This window comes from Lissotriton vulgaris, chromosome 2_1, assembly GCF_964263255.1.
Source record: "Lissotriton vulgaris chromosome 2_1, aLisVul1.2, whole genome shotgun sequence".
In the NCBI taxonomy this organism is placed as follows: Eukaryota; Metazoa; Chordata; class Amphibia; order Caudata; family Salamandridae; genus Lissotriton; species Lissotriton vulgaris.
The window spans coordinates 793,954,535-793,974,356 of record NC_141687.1 but is presented as its reverse complement, the minus strand read 5'-3'; the positions used below and the strand labels follow the sequence as shown (position 1 = coordinate 793,974,356).

Below are 19,822 nucleotides of genomic sequence, written 5' to 3'. Positions count from 1 at the left end.
ACAATGGCCAGTTAATATATCTAAAATTTAGGCATTGACCCAAGTAAATGCCCTGGCAGCTCCATTGTCTTCAACCAAGATTCCCAATGTTAGACTAATGTTCTGATTTGTTACCTTTGCTGCAAATTGTAAAGCGTTCTGATATCCTTCAGGATCAAGTTCGCGCTATATAAAACTTTATAAATAAAATAAATAAATCTAGCCACAGCTAGAGAGAGGCAGCTGGGACAAAACTATGTAATACAGAGTCGCTAGTTTACAATAGGTGGGGAGATAACATTAAGTCACAGGCTTAAGTACCAAGCAGCTTCAATTGTTAAATCTTGCATTATATGCAAATGATAGATCTGCCTTACATGTGATGTCACTTCCTGTTGTGATGTCACTTCCTGTCGTGATGTCACTTCCTGTCGTGATGTCACTTCCTGTCGTGATGTCACTTCCTGTGACCACGTCTACCTTGGAGAGTCCCCCCACTTCTTTTTTTAGGACTTGTGCCCTGCCCCTCTCTCAGTCCTTCTGACTCACTGTTGATGTCCCTTTGTCTTGTGCCCTGTCACCTTTCTGTGTACTGTCTGTCACGTTTCCTATGACTGTCTCTGTCCGTCTCTCTTAGTAGCTCCGCTGGTTATGTTTACAGAAATAGTAATTTTAGTACGAAAACATGCTGCTGTTTTTGCTGAAATTGCTATCAAGTTACAGAAGAAAACGACCCTGTTTGGCCAACGGCGGTTTTATTTGCCAGCCTCCTCTCCCAGATTTAGCTAACCTACTGAGAAATATCAAGAAATATCATATGGTAGAGCCAGAAGGTGTTTCACATACCCCTTGCACCACCTTCCCCAGTGGCTGCGTTGTCATTAGGGCTCTTAAGCCCCACCTTGCCTTCCTTAAGGGAACGAGGGTCTAACAAAACAGTAACCTCCCAACCTTGGCTAGTGGAAGGAGAGGGGATTGGTCTCCCCTCCACCCTGCTCACAATTCCAACGATAGGAGGGGTTCTTTTTCAGTTGCTCCCATTGTTGGTTAACATGTTGTTAGATTGTTTTTTAAAGTAGGCAAAGGTTTCATATTCCTTCCCTTGCCCACTGGTGAGAAGGGAGGGTGGAAGAGGTTTTGGTACAGAGAACATGCCTGTGAGGCGCATGTGTCCCTGCCTCAGAATCACTATATCAAGCATCAGCTTTTTAAACCTTTCCTTAGCACACATGACCATCAAACATATTGGCATAAGGCACTTTTTCTAACAAGGATCAAGGAATGAGACCCACCGCTGAGCTCTGTGGTTGAAGGGGCACACCATGTGCATCCTATTTTGGATGAGCATGACTGTCAGCTGAAGGGACGGTAGACGACTTATAGTGGTGGCCGCTATAAAATGTTAGGAGGGCATGCCTTTGTATCCGTCATCTGCTAGTGACGGTGACCTTTCTGTCTCACCTTTGTTTTGAATTGGTTTCTCAGTTCCATGCAACCAGATCCTGAGCCCATCCATGTGGAACATCGATGTCAGAAGTGTTTGCAGTAATTGTGTGTGCAGCACGTGTGTGTGGAGAGTGTATGGCACATTAGGCTATAGCCATCCTTGCTTCCATTTTAGGCTTGCTACATTCTAGTCGTGCCTATGATGTGTAGTTGGAAGGAGGGCCCACAAACATTCCAGGGATCCTCTGTAGTGGATAAAACTGAGAAATATTAAAGGAGGCGGGTAGTTTCCCCTTGGTCTTTCCTGACTCCTTATCTAGAAAGGGACTCCCAACCCCCAAGGGTAACCTTTAAGTGGGGAAGCCTCTCTTGCCTAAGTGCCTTTGTTGTGGGTTTCTCCTGAAAGTTAACTTTACCTCCACTATCCCATACTGCTTGCACCATGCAACAAAGACCTTGGCTGGTCCAGTCAGAGTGGAGTAAACAAAAGGGCAGAACTGTTTTCAGAGCTGACTGGCAGATTACACTACTGCTGTACGCGGTTTTAGTATACGAATGCTGCAGAAACATCCAACCAGTGTGCAAAGATTTTTTTCACTAAATTTGGGGTCTACACACCAATGGTGCCCAAGAAATTATTTGAGCTCCAAGGTTGGGTAACTACTGCTAGTTTTTTGGTTTAGGACCAGTAACCTGGAGAATCGTATCTTCCAGAAGGGGCTGCCTAGCCTCTACTTCGAGACAGATTGATGACTGCCCAACATCCAAATCCGACGGGCCCACACCAGCGTCCTGAACAGATCACGCCCATGTCAAGTTCAGCATCTCCGTCCCAGTCCAACACATGCACAACCGCCAGTCCAGCCTGCCGAAACTAAATTAATATAATTTATTTATTTTTAACTTTATTTTTCAGATTTTTTAGATATGTCACAACAAGACATGTCCATAAAATCCACAGTGAATCAATACATAGTTTCAGCAGTCCCCTTACAGCAGATGTCCAATTACAACACATCAGATGGAGTCGTACATTAATTTACAAAACTGTAACATAGGGTAATCACAGTGAGGTTTGCGGTAGCATGTCTGGTCTGTCCAAGGGGCTACAATACCTTCAGAGACCGCAGTAAGCAACCAATGCGCCTCTAGGAATAAAGATTCTGTGTCTTCCAGTGATGCAGTACGTGGCTCCTCAGTGCTTTGTGAAAGTAAATATCCCTGTAGAGGTCCCCTTATAGACCTGGGTTTGGAGGAATGAGGTAATAATTCAGCATATGTGGTATTCTGCTCCTGGCAATACATTGCACCACCTCCGAGTGAAGACTCCATTCGTGAGCCATCATGCACCGGCGGCTGAGTTCCTCCACCCTCTCGTTCAGGGAACCTGCAGGGTGTTGAATCACCAGGGATATGCCCTGATGTTCCAGTCGAGTTCAAAGGTAAAGAGCCTCTTAACAGAGGATCTACAGTCCCACCCTGCCCTGTTTATTGCAGTACCACATGGTGGTGGTGGTATTCGTGAACACCTGTGCTACTCTTCCTCTAATGGAAGGAAGGAATGCCTTCGGTGCGAGACGAATCGCACGAAGCTCCAGAAGGTTGATCTGGAGCACAGACTCCGCCAGAGACCTGAGACCCCTGATCTCTGCTTCTCCTACAGGCCTTTGTCCTTCTTGGGTACCAGAAATTAGTAGGAATAGTAACGACAACCTACTTCTGGCACAGGGACCCATTTGATAGCTCCCTTGGCCAAGAGAGCCCCAACTTCCTGGCGGATAAAGACCAAGTAATCCTCCGACATGCAAAGGATTGCTGGTGGCATGGATGGAGGCGTAGTCTTGAAGGGGAGGGAGTAGCCTCTTCAAACTATCTGCAAAACCCACCTGTCCGATGTGATGTTTTGCCAGTCGGGGGGGGGATGGCGAATTCTGCCACCCACTGGCTTCTGGTGGCCCTGAAAGGTCGGATTAGGAAGGTTTGGAAGCTGCTGCAGGGGCGTATGGGTGGCCTGACCTGCCCACTGGTCCCCAGATCCACGTCACTGGGTCCCACATCCGCGGCCACTCACAGACTGGGTAGCTTGCATGGCTCGCTTGTGCGGAACATGGTGGGGCACCCCTTCCGAAAAAAGTAAACACAAGGAGATGATGAACAGCGCGCTGGAACTTTCCAGACACTCACCCCCATTCACAGATCTGGGTTAAATCGAATCCATCATCATTCTTTAGCTCACTTCGCCACCTCAGTTCAGACCGAGCTATATGCAAACCAGTCTTGAACCTGTGCCTCATGGGAACAGTCCAGCCTGAACTGCCAAGCAAGGTCTACCCTGAACCGGGAACAAGCATCCTGGGACCAGTTTCTGGTTAACACCCTTCATCAGACAGGCTAGCTTGAATCCAGTGACAAAGTGAGCAAGGAACCCACGTATGGGCATACCCTGCCAACTTACTGGTGAACAAAGCAAACACAAGGAGAAGATGGACGGAGCGTTGAAACTTTTAAGACACTTACCCCCAGTCACAGATCTGGGTTGAATCCATCATCATTCTTTAGCTCACTTTGCCACCTCAGTTCAGACCCAGCTATATGCAAATCAGTCTTGACCCAATTGTGAAATAATATTTTTCCATCAATTAATAAGCGGTGTATTGGTTGTACTGAACTGATAAATAAAAATGGTGAACGATGAAACTCTTCTGGCATTCCACTTATGATGATGATTATTCTTCTCTTTGCGTTTGCTTTGTTCGCCCTAAGTTGGCAGGGTATGCCCAGACGTGGGTCCCTTGGTTACTTTGCCACTGGATTCAAGCTAGCTTGGCTGATGAGGGCTGTTAGCCCGAAACCGGGCCCAGGATGCTTGTTTCTGGTCCAGGGAAGACGTGGCTTGGCAGTTCGGGCTGGACTGTTCCCATGAGGCACAAGACAAGACTGATTTGCATATGACTGGGTTCGAACTGGAATGGCATGGTGAGCAAAACAATGATTGATTTAGACCCAGATCTCTGAACAGGGGAGAATGTATGACATTGTTCTGCATTCTGTCCTTCAATTGTTGTTTTTGCATTTGACACCCCTTCCGTAGCCGCGAAAGGGGCAAAAAGTAGACTGTGTGGGGAGAGAGGTTGTCGCAAGGCCCAAGGGTCTGGCCGTGAGCCCTAGAATCCTTAAAGCGCTCGAGCTATGAGTCCTCCTTGTCACCAAACAGGCGACAGCCATCAAAGAGCTTGTCCAGAAGGGTGGATTGGACATCCACGGAAAACAGACGTCCTCAACCTGGCGTAGCGCCTCAGGTTTACCGACGTTGAAACCATTCTGCCTAGAGAGTCGGCGGTATCCAGCCCCCACCGTATGGTGAACCTTGCTGCGTGTCGACCCTCAGTCACTGCCTGGGCCTCCTCTGGGCACTGTGGCAGCACTTGTGCAACCGTATCCCACACTGTATGGGTGTAACGGCCAAGAGGCATGCGGTGTTCACTGACCGCAGCCGTAAGCTGGCATAAGAAAACATCTTCTTCCCAAAGTGGTCCAGCTTCTTGGATTCCCTATCTGGGGGAGCAGTAGGGAATGCGCCTTTCGAGGATTTGGCTTGGACCACCAAGCTCTCGGGAGTGGGGTGTTGGGAGAGGAAAAGTGGGTTGGGCAATCATCCTGTCCACAGGAGCCCCTGTGCTGGGCTTGGACCAAGTGCCCAGAAGGATGTCTGTGAGTGCTTCAGTAAAAGGCAGCAGGGGCTCTGAAGAGGCCACTGCCGGCTGAAGCACCTCTGTCAGGCAGTTAGTCCTGACTGCCATTGTAGGAAGCTCGAGGCCCAATGCCTCAGCTGCCCTAAGCAACACCACAGCATAGGAAGCTTCCCTCCTCCATAGCCATGGTAGAGGGGGAGAGCACACCAAGGTCTGTGGAGATATCCAGACCACTGGATTCACCAAACTCCTGTTGCCCGTCCGGCTCTTCAAGCTGGTCAGCTAGAGGGTCCACAGACCCCTCCCAGACCTCCTCACCCTCCTCTGGCTGACACTCAGGGCGCTAGGCAATGCCAGGGAAGAAGTAAAGTGCAAAAGTACCCTCCGATGCTGGTACCGACGTCGGTCTGGCACTGGGTCCAAGTCAGGGGTGAGGCTGCTGTCCACGCCGGTTGAGGGCGCAACCGGCGTTGTTACTGGAATCGGCACCAGGGAAGGTACTGAGAGGTCGACCGGCGCCGATCCATGGGGGCTCTCGGGTGGCGAGGCTGGAGCTCCGGGCATGAAAGGCTCGGGCCCCCAGCCGAGTCTGTGGGGCCCAAAGGCGTGCCTGCGGAGTCGGGCTGCGAAGACTTCGAGGAAGAGTGGTAGTGACTCCGCAACCTGTCCCGTGACCTTCCTCTCGACTGGGACCTTGAACGACACGAAGCGGACTGCTGGGCCTCCAAAAGCTTTAGGGACCGCTCCCGCAAAGACATGGCCCGGTGTTTGGGGCATGACTTTGGATCGTGGTCACGCTTCCGGCACCAAAGACACACGAGGTGCAGCTCGGTGACCAACATCACCTTGTGACAGGAGTCACAGGACTTTAATCCGGTCCGACGATGGGACATCCCTCGTGCACCAGGAGTCAAAGACTCGAAAAAGATGTTGATAAAAGTCGAAAAAATGTTTAGTCAAAAAATTACTAAGGGGCACGCTCTTTCCAGATCTGTGCTGTCTGGTGCGGAAAAAGAAAGAACTTATGTCAGTGCACTGGGGCGGTGCCTAAGTAGGCCCTTCAAAGTCATCCCGGTGACCATGATGCTGACGACGGACGTGGAGGCAACCTAGGCCACCACCTACCAACGCGCAGGGGTACTGCTACAAAAATATTTCTCCGGACTTTACGCTACTCTACGCCACTGCACTTGATGCCGGGTCTGGTGCCTCAGTGGACTAATGCATCCACTGCAGGGGCCTGTGTTTGACCTCATGGTGACAGGTTCAAATCCCAGCGGGTCCACTCAGCCTTTCATCCATCTGAGGCCGATAACATGAGTATCATTGAGTTGGGTAACAATAAACATCTGTTATTCAGTTCCAAGATACTCCGTTAGGGGGGAACGTGCTCTTTACAAATCTATTTTATGTTATGCCACTCCACTCTGCTCTACATCACTCCAGTCTACGCAGTTCTAATCTATTCTGCACCACTACAGTCCACGCCACTGCACTCAACTCTACACCTCTCCACTCTACCTTGCACTACTCAACTCCACCCTGCACCACTCCACTCTATATCACTTTACTCTGAAACAATCTACAACACTGCACTCTATCCTACGCCACTCTATGCAATTGCACTCTATGCAGCAAACTACTCTGCACCACTCTTCTCTACGTCACTGTACTGTCGCCAATAGACTCTACACTATTTTACTCAAAGCGGATACACTCTACTCCAATATACTCAGCACCACTGTACTTTACACCACTTCACTATAGTCCACTCTGATTCTCCACTGTAAAACACCACACTCCATGATACTCCATTCAGACGATCTACTCCATTACATTCTAGTCCACTCTATGCCACTCTCTGACACTACTCGATGACGATTTACGCAACTCCCTCTATGCCTCTCCATGCCACTATGCTACGCTCTATTCCACGACACACTACTCTGCTCCATTCCACGACACACTACTCTGCTCCATTCTAAGCCACTCCACTATGCACTACTAGACTCTACAACACTCGTATTTATTATTTATTTAGAGGTTTTCTATAGCGCTAGTCAGACCCGAGGGTATCGGAGCACTTTACAACATGATGAAGAGGAGGCAAAATACAGAACAATGTCAATAATGGCAAATATAGAAGAGTTCAAATTTACAGTTCTGCTGAGTGTCAAAGGTGTGTCGAAGAGGTAGAGAGGTCGAGGGATCCGAGACTAAGCCATGAGGTAGAGGGGTGAAGAGATAGTCTCAAAGTCTCGAGGAGGCTGAAGAACCGGGTTTCTAAACCCAGCAGCGCCAAGGGCACGCCCAAAGCCTTCGGATTCACGTCTTGGTATACAGAGACACGGAATACTTCTGGGAGGCGTCGGAGACCACATTTATTAGCTGCAGCTAGTAACAGTAGTCTCAGCAATACAACACGGTGTACAACTCAAACTGTTCAATTCCTGTAAGGCAAGACATCCCCTTTTTATGCCAAAATTCACAATACGAGTACACACCCATTGCGCAAAATTATAACCAATAAGGTACATTCTCAAACAAAGTATCACATAGCAAAAACCCTCAGTTTACTTTCCCAATAATTAACTTGTGGGTTGGGGCAATGTCCCAAATCCAATCTCCACAAGCCGGACACACCCATAATTGAAAGCACAATGCATGTAATGAAAGAGCATAGGAAAAGAAACAATGACAGATAACGAGCAAGATAAAGCATGTGTAAGGAACCTAAAAGTTAACGATGTCCTGAACCTTGGTTCGCAATCTCAGACAACAATCAACCAAGGAAATTGGCTTAGCGAGGTCAGTTTCTTACAATGCACCTTAGAGTCAAGAAAAAGCCTAGGTAATAAGTGTATGAACAGCGAAGCTCATGCAACTTCGTTCGTTCGGTTACCTCCACGGGCCTACGTGATGGCAACACAAAATGAGGCACAAACAAAATGGAAACCATGTTCGAAAACGAAGTCTCTGAATACGTAATGAACTCGCTAGTTAACGTGACGAATTCACTCCATATTAGCCGCACTAACTAAATACGGTACAACATCACCAAAATCGTGACGGAACCATAACCTCACGAGACCAGACCGGATTTCACAGAACCTCAAGGCAAGTCTTGTGCTGTAATTTTCTCTTAGCGATGCCGACCCAGTGGTTGAGAGTTCGGGGAGAGGGCAAGGGGTAGGTAGTGGTTGAGCAAAGTCTGATGGCTGCCCGGTGAGACCGCGATGTCAGGTGACTGCCTGGAGGGGGCGAGTGTGTCACGTGATTGCGGTTGGGGTAAAGGGTTTTTAGAAGGCATTTGAATTTTGGAAAGGAGGGGGTGGTTCTGATGTCAACTGGGATGGTGTTCCAGATTTTCGGAGCGTTTCCTGCAAAAGAGCGGGCTGCAGTCTTTTGTTTCCGTGTTTTCAGGGGAATGAGTAAGAGGGAGTTGGAACTCCTGAGGTTTCTTGATTGACCGACTTATTGAGTTTAGAGGCAAGGTATTCCGGTTTCCCTGTGTGCAGGGCTTCGTGTGTGAGGCAGGCCGTTCTGAAGCTGGCTTGCATATTCACTGGGAGCCATTTTAGATCTCTGAGTGCGGGAGATATTTGGTCAAATTTTTTTATTCCGGAGACCATTCTGGCTGCTGCATTGAGGGTGGTTTTGAGAGGAGCTAGGTGGGAGCGAGCTGAGCCGGAGAGGATTGCGTTCCCTTAGTCCAGTCTGGACAACACCAGGGATTGGGTGGCTTGTTTGAGGTCGGAAGGAGGGATGTGGGGTTTGATTTTGTTGAGGAGTTTCAGATTGAGGAAAGCGTTCTTGGCGGAGTTCTTGATGTGATTGTTCATGGATAGTTTGTGATCCGGGGTGATTCCCAGTGATTTGACCCAGGTTGCCAGGGTGAGGTTTCCGTTGAGGGCATCGATAGGTTTCTAAGTAGATTTGGGTGTCATCAGCATATAGATGAAAAGGGATGTTTGCTTTTTTCTACTCCATTCTATGCCACTTCATTCTCTTGCATCACTCCACTCTGCAACTCCACAACAATCTCTACTCTGCTCTACATCACTCTACTCCACTCCACTCTGCTCCATTCTACGCAATACCCTCTGCACCAGTCCACTGTATACAACTCCACAACACTTTATGCCATTCTACAACTCTCTGCGCCACTCTACTCGACTCCATCCACTCTGGTACTCTATTTCCTCCGAGATACTCCACAACACTCTCCTCCACTCCACTCTATGCCACTAAATGGCACTCCACACCATTCAACTCTACTCTACACAACTCTGTGCACTCTACGACTCTCTATGCCACTCCATAACATTGCATTCTCTACTACAGTATACAACACTCAATTCTACTTTACTTTACCCCACTAAATGTTCGCCATGCTGAACAGATGCCGCGCTGGCATACAACATGGACAAAACATATTGGTGAAGCCACTAGCTTTTGCATAGGCAAGACCTATTGTCTAAACCAATGCTTGTCTTCATTGGGACGGGGTCAAACTCCACGTCTTCAGACCCTTTGCAAGGCCAGTGAGGAGTTCAGCGCCTAACAGAATGGTGTGCATTTGTAGCCTCCCAGCTAGGGAACTGATAGTAATAAAAAACGTTTTTTCTTTGTTCGTCTTTCTTCAGCCTGGTACAGGCCTTGAAGGGATTGCCGTGTGTGCATCTCCCTGCTGAGCAGCTTCTTTTCTCTGAGGGTGCTGGGAGGGTGGATGGGTGTCAACTGTACTTGTATGTTCTATTGTTCTTTGCTCTGGATTATTCCTTTATTTCAGACATCATGAACATATACAGCCCGATGTAGGTAAATCTCATTTACCGACTAGAATACCGAATTTTACCGATTCGGTATTCTAGATTCGGTAAATGAGATGTAGGAAATAATTCGGTAATTTTTACCGAATCGGTATGATTCGGTGATTACCGAATCGGTATTTACCAATTCGGTAACTGCCATTGATTCCTATGGGCCTTGAGGCCCATAGGAATCAATGTCAATTACCAAATCGGTAAATACCGATTCGTCAAAATTACCGAATTGTCAAGGGGGACAGGGTGTCACTTTGACACCCTGGTGCCCCCCCTGATTCTGGCTTGTGTGCCATGTGACTCACATACATGCCCTTAGGGCATGTATGTGTGCCACATGGCACAGGTGTACATGCACAGATGTGCATGTACACAGGAATTCGTTATTTACCACCAAATATTATTTTGTGGTAAATAACGAATTCTTAAGGGCCTGTGGCACTGTTTTCAGTGCCACCTACATCCAGATTTACCGATTCGGTAACTTTACCGATTCGGTATTTTACCAAATCGGTAAATTTACCGATTCTGTACATTTTGGGCCCCCTACATATCAAAAACCAAATACCGGTCGGTAACGGCCGAAATCGGCCGATACCGACCGGTATTTGGTGTCCTACATCTGGCCCCTAGTGCAATATAAAAAGTACTGGAGTATGCGCCATGGATAGTCTTCTTCATTTACTTGTATCATTGACATGACTGGATGAAAAGTCTCTAAATCAGTGGCAAGCACCTAATGTCGTATAGCTGTAGAGCTTTTAAAATCTGAGGAACGCTCATCTAGCTGTTTTAGAATATTGCTACACAAACGTTTCTAGGGGAAAACCAATGTTAAATTGAAATCTCATACTTTTTGGTACCCCCATCAAACGTCTGCACCTGTTTTATAATCCGCACCAAATATAGCATGCTCAAACTTTTGTTGTGAACGTTATCATTTCCGTATTTGGGGAAACTGGGTCATGTGGGTGGCAAAGTTATTACATGTTCAAAAATGGGACTTGCAGTGAAGTGAGTTGTCAGTCTTAAATACAGAGGCATGATTGCACCTCTGTCGTTATAATCAGTGACAATCACTCATGATGTGGACGGCCATCATCGGACGCCGTATTTCCCTTTCATTACTTGTTCCCTTGAGCAGGAAACTGAGAAAAGACTTCATGGACTCTAGTGAGCCCATAAAGTCTTTTCTCAGTTTCCTGCAGGCGGCTTGTGTGCCCTATCTGTGTGAATATCTTTCTGTCTATCTGTGCCTGTCTGTCTGTCTGTCTGTCTATCACACTAATTCGTGTCCGCTGTCTTTCTTCCCGCTTGCATTCTTAACATGTCTCACATTTATTTTAATTGTGGGCGCCCATTTAGATCTAAACATTGTGTGCTAGAACTATTCTACATAAAAAGGAAGCCGGTTTTAATGATTGTTTTTTGTTCTTAGAGAGGCAAACATGCTGCCAAAATCTGAGCACACCAGTCTGCTCTTAGCTAGTGCAGTCTACCTAAGATGTTGTAATTGGAAATTAATTTATGCCCATTATCAGCAATAATAGAGGCGACATTTATCAAAATGGCAATTAAACTGACGCCTACCAAGAGTGGATCTTTCCCAGAGGATTGCGTGAATAAAATGTTGTGCGCTCATGTTGGCGACATGTTTGCCTGCCTTGATGAAGGAGCTTAACGCAGGCAGTAAGATATAATAGTCTGCCTCTGCGGGTAGTTTTAATATCTTGTATAGTGAGAGCTAAAGAGGTATGAGGAAAAGCAAAATGTGGTACACTGCAGGAGGCTCTGCTCAGTCATACAGTGTTGAAAGTGTACGTAGCATGTGCACACTGCTATTGTCAAATGTCTATTTTATGTTGTATGATGCAACTACGAATTACCCAACCCCGCATGCCTAAACAACACCGTCTGAATAACGACTGCGTCCTACCCACGCGTTCCTTTATCACACATGCGTTTACGTCAAATTTTTGTGGTAAAGAAATGTTTGGTAAAGGGGCATGTATGGCTAAGTGGCCACCCCCCTCCCTACCGCCCTAAGGTACAAACTCTCCTCCCCCCCCTCAGACCATGAGGTGTAAATACCCTACCCCCTCCCAACCCCCAAGAGTGCCCTCCGCCTGCCCTGATACCTAAAACCCTGTCCCTTAACCCTGTCTTTTAACCTGAACCAGTCCTAAAACCTACCCTGACCTCCCCTAGGCCCTAAAACCTACCTAGACTACCCGTTCCCCTCCCCTGTCCTGAAGCCTAATACTCTAACCCCTAATTTAAAAAACTACCCCAACACTCCCCCAGCCCTAAAAACTACCCCTGACCCCGCCCAGCCCTGAAACCTAGCCCTGACCCCCAAGCCCTGAAAACTTGTACCACCCCCAGCCCTGAAAACTAGCCCCAAACCCCCCAGCCCTGAAACCTGGCCCCAACCCCCCACCCCAAGCTCTTAAAACTACCTCCAACCCCCCAGCTCTTAAAACTACCTCCAACCCCCAAGCCCTGAAGACTAGTTTCGAACCCCCAGCCCAGAAAACTACCCCCGACCCAACCCCAGCCCACAAAACTACGCCGTCCCAACCTCCAGCCCATAAAACTACCCCGACCCAACCCCCAGCCCATAAAACTACCCCGACCCAACCCCCAGCCCACAAAACTACCCCGACCCAACCCCAGCCCACAAAACTACCCCGACCCAACCCCCAGCCCACAAAACTACCCCGACCTAACACCCAACCCACAAAACTACTCCCGACCCAGCCCACAAAACTACCCCCGACCCACCCCCAGCCCACAAAACTACCCCGACCCACCCCCAACCCACAAAACTACCCTGACTCACAAAACTACTACTGACCCACCACCAGCCCAAAAAACATTCCAGACCCAGCCCACAAAAGTTCCCCACCCACCCCCCTCAGCCCCACTTACCTCACCGCGGATCTCTCCCTGCTTCCGTCCAATGCAGCCCACAAAAGATTCCCGACCCACCCTCCAGCCCACAAAACATCCCAACCCACCCCCAGACAACAAAACCACCCCAAACCACCCCTAGCCCACAAAACATTCCAACCCACCCCAGCCCACAAAACAACCGTGTTCCACCCCCAGCCCACAAAACTAACCCCGACTTACCCCCAGCCCACAAAACTAACCCCGACCCACAAATCATTCCTGACCCAGCCTACATAACCCCACTTACCTCTCCTCTCCATGCTTTCTTCTTCCGTCCGTCCATTCCGCTGCTATACAGCGCATATGCCTCAACCATGCACATACGTGGTTAAGGCATGCATGGTAGGGCTTGTGGAGTCAGAACACTCATGGTTTAGGCCGCGGTGTTCCGACTGTTTCCAATTTTATTTGTTTTGTTTTCCTTGCGTTGTGTTATGTTCACCTTTTCCATGCGCCAGGACGCTCCTTCGCTGGAGCAGCTGCGCGCAAAATAAATATAGCTAACATAACATATGTCAATACGTATCCTTAAAGTAGGATATATATAGAAAATAAAACTGTAATTTATAAACGCAGATGCTTCACAATTAACAGTAACAGCTGAGAAAGCCAAATAAGTTCTATGAATATTTAGTCACTGCATTTATGATAATTTGTGATAGGCCGGTCTCCTGGGTATTTGTATTAAAATGTTCACTTGAATTTAAAATTGTATTATCTATTGCGCTGGGATTTTTCTATTATGTATTCTGTATTTGGTACACTTTTATTAAGAATTGGCTTCACGAAAAAGTAAATCCAAACGTGTAAATTATTATATTAACATAAGTGATGATTTAAATTGAAAGTGATCTCTTTTGTATTTCTGACACTACACACGAACAAGTGTTATCCCTGTGCACTATTATGTTTTTATAGATGCTCCAATTTGATGCACTGTCTCCGTGGCCCATTACTACTACCACACAAATCCACAATCTTAAAAATCTGTAGGAAACTTGACGAATTATACTGCAGGTCTAGCTGATCCTATGCTACATTAAAATTGTGTTTAATTTGAGCAACTTTACTCTACCACATCTCTTGGCACCATACTGTTCCCTATAAATATAGCCCTCCTCCACCTATCTCTTTCACAACACGAAACCTTAGCCCATGTGTCGAACCACAATACCCGCTACCATGCAATCCTCCCACACCATCTACACCCAATCACATCCCTCATCTGCACACAATGAGGATTGTTGCCTTTAATGAGCCAGGTCACGTTATATTACCAAGTCAAACAAAGCACTGAGATCTCACTTCGCAGTTCTGCATATCTCCATCCAAACTTAAGTCCGATATTTCTGTGCACCATAGGACACGTTCAGTCTCCAGATCATCAAGCCTAGTCTTCTTTGCCTGAGGTCTCTGACACTGTTTAGAACATATGCAACATGTTCCAAATCTGCACTGGTTTTACTTCTTAATAAAAAAAACTACAGCTCATCTCTTATCTGCCTCCACCTGTTACCCACCCCAGGACCAAAACTCAACTTTTTCTTCCAGATACTGGAAAGATTACTTTCCACTAGTCTCAGTCTATTTTTTCTTATACAAGCTCTGTTAAGACTTCTATAGCCCTCACTACAGAGAAACTGCTGTCCCACACCTATCTAACTTAATCATTGCTCCCCATCGCAGTAGATTTGCTTCCATCATCTCTCTGATGTAGCAAAGCCATTCAACACTGTTGATCGTCCTGCTCCGATCCTCAGTTGGCTCTGTAGGTATCACAGGACTGGCACAGTGTTCACTTTGTACCTCTCCAGTTGCTCCTTCATTCGCTGGTGATGGACATTAACGCCAACCACACTTTCAGTGTGTCCCTCGCAGAGTTCTGGTTTTAGCCCCCTACATTTCCCACCATAACTCTGTTATTATTTTCTGATTTGTCTTCTCAGAACACCTTTACACATATTTACCCAAGTTTGTTATACTTTCCCACTTCTCCTCGAGTTGCATGTCTCAGACTGCCTTACTGTTGACCGCCACTGTCGCAACCAAACTTGTATTTAACTGTGCTGTCCCACAGATCTGTGAATCGCCATTGTAGCTATGTAGACGTTTCAGAGCAAAATGTTTCTGTGCTCAACACGTAAATATATTGGAAGTGGCAATAGCTGATTATCAGGTGTGTTGCTATGATGTTATGACATTCCCGTAAATGAGTCATTAAACTGATAATTCTTGTGAAAACATACTTTTGAAGAAAATGTATTTAATTATCTACAAAAATATGATTAGGTGTTTGATTCAGTTTTTATTTTTATTTTAAAGTCGATTAAGATATGCTACGTCTGCACTATTGTCTCAAATTCATTTTTGCAAAGCTCATGTAAACGTGCACGCGCCGGCAGTTGTGTTTACAGACAGACGTACGTTTGACTGCATTGGAAATGAGATTGGATGGTGAAAGAGTCATTAACGCATGCATATCTTATTTCACGGACGGTGCTCTTCGGTAATAGTTTTGCGCCCTCTGCTTTGTCGGCATTTGCGATAGTCCTCCAGTCCAGCCCCATTTTGCTGCGCCCCGTGAACAGTGTGATCTTATCCTTCCTGTTCAAATTACTTTTGTCGGTTTACATTACAATTCCTAAACAGGAAAATCTGTTGCGAGCTGTGTGGGTATTTCGTGGCAGGCAAAAGTATTTTGTAATGATGCCTGACGCACTCATTGCTCATTAGCATCCCCATTTTCCTGGATTCTGCAAGAAAGTCTTGCGTGTAGGAGGACCGGGGGTGGACTGTACGGAGGGTGCTCGGGAATAGCGAAGAGCTGCTTATGTTGATTTTCATGTCCTCTGATTGGTTCGCCTCCCTGATGTCGCTGCTCTAAGGCAGCGTGACTGCCCAAGCCCCTCCCCATCGGGGAGAGCAGATGTAGTTAGACCCAGATTATATGCAGTGTGTGAGCATCTTTGCTGACCACATTAGCATCACAATACTGAATGAAGGCGACGCTCTTTGAAAGGGAACACTGGCTGCTTTTTTTTTTTTAGGTGGATGTACAGACTTTGTTCCGTTTCTGAGATTTCAATTTTTGCCTAGTTTTTTTTTTACCGAAAGCACGGAATGGAGCCTGGTGGAAATCTGAGCAAGAAGGAATCGCCCGTTAATTGAACCGTCAGAGATTATTTATGAAGTGTTTTTAGTGATTGCTTTGGTCTGTATTTTCTTCTCGCCTTTGAGCAGTTTGGACTATTAGCTCTGCTTTGCACCTTCATTATTTCGCTCTCTAGTGGATCTAGGGTTAGAACTGATACTCCCAGGGGTTGACTGTTCCTTTGGAAATCCAAAATGCCTTCCATAGAGTCCTGGGCAGTTCATAAAGCGGCTAAATCTCCCGATCCCAGCCGAAAACAAGGCGCTCAGCGAAAGAATGTGTTGGTGTCTTCATTGCGAATGAAACTCGAATCTCAAAAGTCGGTGAAATTCTGGCAACCTCTGAAACTCTTTGCTTATTCACAGCTGACGTCCCTGGTAAGAAGAGCGACGCTGAAGGAAAACGAACACATCCACAAATATGAAAAGGTCCACAATTTTAAGGTAAGGAATCCTAATCTTTTATGTTTTTGTTTTAATGAACAAGATGGCATGATATAGAAATTGTTAAAGAAAATTGTAGCCATCAATTAAATGTAATTATTGTTTACTCATAATAACAATGCTTTTCTCTGCACCAATTTAAACAATGCTGAGATGAATTATATGTTGACGCCTCATTTAAAATCGTACTTAATTTTAAATACCCATCCCTATAAATTACAAAGTGTTTTATGCTGCGAATATGTTGGTTAGTTAAAGCAGTGCTTGGGCGCACTGTACTTTGTGACTCCATTATTGGCCGCAATACAGTTTGTGCATGAAATGCTCAATATTAAGAGGTTAATTAGCGAATTAAACAGATTGTATGTTCAATTGTTTTCTTTGCTGATAAACGATTTTGGATTAAAGGTTTATATTCTTCCTAATCTCATTGAACCGGCGAGTGATTTTGGCATGGTTTATGATGCATATTGAATGGGATGTATACAACCCCTGCACTGTAACATATTAGGAGCTGTTCCAACTGAGTTTTCTGTTGTGTAACATTCATCGTGAAGTCTTATACCAGGTCTGCCTCCTCTCAGTGATATCTGTACTTTTAAAGTGATTTTTCATTTGAGTTAAACCATATTCCCAGCTAAAGCATATCCTACAGATTTTGCATGATCAGCAAATGTGACAGTCGGAAAAAGAAGCAAACTGTTGAGAATATAAGTTGACAGCCATCAGCAGAGGGGCTGAGGTATATATTTTGTACTGCTGCTGTAACTTTCTTAAAAAGACACCCACTCTCCCGGCCCCCCATTAAAGAGAAGTGCATTCTTTTCTATATTCTATGGCAAGTATTGTTGATGTATTATGGAGTCCCTGGATAGTTGTGCAAATTGCAATCTAAATCTTACACCATCCTATAGTTACATCTGATCAGCGTAGTCACATCTGTTGTGAGTCGATCTATCTTTGCTTTTAGACTTGTAGAAGTAAGCATATTTTCTAATCCTTATTTATTACACTCTGAGGATATTTTGAGGTGGAAGATATTAGATTCTCTGATTTAGCTGCTTCAAAACCACAGGCTGACCTCATCTTCCACAAGCCAAACAAGTGGTACACGCTAAAGACCAGCCACAGTACCTGCCAAAGATGATCCACAGTGCTTATTTATTATCTTTCCTCCAAATATTGTTTGATATAAACAAAAAACATTATGTGCCACAAACTGGGGTAGCTGTAAACTTTCCATGTTCATTCATTGGAAGCTGTAGATTCATTTAAAGAAAACAATTAATTCGAGAAAGGTATATGAAATGGCCATGTTGTGATTTAAAAAAAATGTCAGCCTCTTAAATAGAGGAACAGTTGGGAAGCGTGGGTGAGTTACTTTAAGGGAGACAACTGAGATGATTCCATTAGATCTTTTACCTTCTGTCCCTTTTTCTCGAGCTCCCAATTTCCTCCCACTGTACAGATTGTCCGTTACTTCCTCTGTGTATCCTGTTCTTGGTTTGTGGTTTCTTGGCATCAAAGGTACAATTATTAATTCACTATCTTTACCTTGAAACTGCCACTGATTCAGTGATGGGCGAATTCCAGTACTTTGGTTTTGCCGTTGTTGACCTTAGATTTGTTTGATTGCAGTATGTACTCAATTTGTTCAGTGTACTTTTTGTAGGCCGACACTGGGATAGTCTAAAAGTGAAGTATTGTTGATCATAGGCTGAAGGCCTTATTCAGTTTAGGCAATCAGGCTACAGATTGCTTAACGCTTCTTTGGTGTCTTCCCATTATAGATTGAATATAAGAGGCGCTAAAATGCGTCCTTGCTTAAGGCTATGGTTGATAAATATTTGTAAGTCAAAGTCAAATTGTTTCAGAGTTTTTCTATCCAGTTGTTGAAATATAGGGTAATAATTGCTTTAAATAATTTACCTTTGGCTTCCAGTTTATTTTATTTTGCCCATAGCACGCATCTATCAATGTTATCAAGTGCTTTCTTGAAATCAGGAAAGCACACATTTAGTTGCCTTCCTTTTGTAGTGACTTCTAACTATTAGGGACAAGGCCACAACGTTTTCAGTGGTTCCTCAATAAGTCTTAACACCACCTGGTCGATCTTCTGCTAGCTGTAGAGCTGGTGTTAAACATTATTCCCGATCCTCGTTTTGAAACACCTTTGAATACATTGCCTCAGTTAGGTTCCCCATTCTTGGCAAATGTGTTGTACATTATTTATCACCAACAACCTTCTCGAATCAATTAAAAAAGGGTAGAGTTAGGGATGCACAGCATGTTTTTCTGTCGTTTGGTGGCACCCCATGCATCACCTCAGTTTATTTTTCTTCTGTAATTTGATGATCTTTACATCCTGCAGTACTTATTTCGGATTTCATTAGTAGCAATATTTGTTCTTCTTCTGTGTATTCAATGTGGCAAGTTAGGTTTTTTGCTGCTTTTTGTTTTTACCGTTCCAATTCAATCTTCAGAGCTTTCTGTGGTTGCTATTCACACAGTACACATATAATCGACATAGAAAAAGGAATAATAATGTTAATTCAGGGAGCCCTTAAGTGGGTATAAAAACAGTGAAAGGGATAGGAAGATAATGAGGGGAAAAGCTAAAGAGAATAAAAAGTAAAAGAAAACTCAACAAAGCCATTTCTGATGATGTCTGAGGGGACTTTGAGTCAGTGCCCTGTTTATAGTGGTAGATAAGAGATCTTCCTCATTTTATGTTTGCCTACTAGGTCGTAAATCCTCCATGTGGTGAGTACTAATACTTTTTTGGTGTTGGCACCCCTGTTTGCTGCAATTATTTGGCTGTGCCCTCGCCTTTGTCTATCGATGTAATTTGGCATAGGTAGCAGGCCTCTTGCGTGCTTTCTTCTATTTGATTGTAGCTGTTTTGCTTTTATCATTTTAGCAGGGCTGTCTCAAGGTATTTTGGTACCCGAAGCAAGGTACTTTGTATATCCTAGGCAAGGTACCTTTAAGTTGTGAGCCCCTTGTGGTTTCGGTTTTCAGTAGTAACCAACCCCCTCTCCACCATCTGGATTAAGTATCAAGACCATATTCTTTGGGATTCCTTTTCAGCCATATTGCGACCACTCCAGAGGCTTCAATAAAGAAAATGAGGTAAACTGAGAATGGCAGGAGGAGTTCCCACTATGAAACATAAAGGACAATACCTCCCTCTCATCCTATACACACTTAGATTAATTCCCTTAGCACCTTCCTACCACCCCTTTTACCTTATCTCACTGTAGACTGCCTGTGCAAGAACAGACAATCGTATAGTAGTCCACATGACCTCTGCACATGGGGCCACACGCC

General features: G+C 45.4%; 1 protein-coding gene across 1 annotated transcript in view; it reads left to right on the top strand.

Moving 5' to 3' along the window:
* CHN1 (chimerin 1) overlaps positions 1–19,822 on the top strand; it is a 394,531-nt gene that overhangs the window by 269,815 nt on the left and 104,894 nt on the right. The window contains exon 7 of the mRNA XM_086956171.1: positions 16,415–16,492. Coding sequence (XP_086812297.1) covers positions 16,415–16,492 — 78 coding nt within the window. The remainder of the gene's footprint in view (positions 1–16,414; positions 16,493–19,822) is intronic.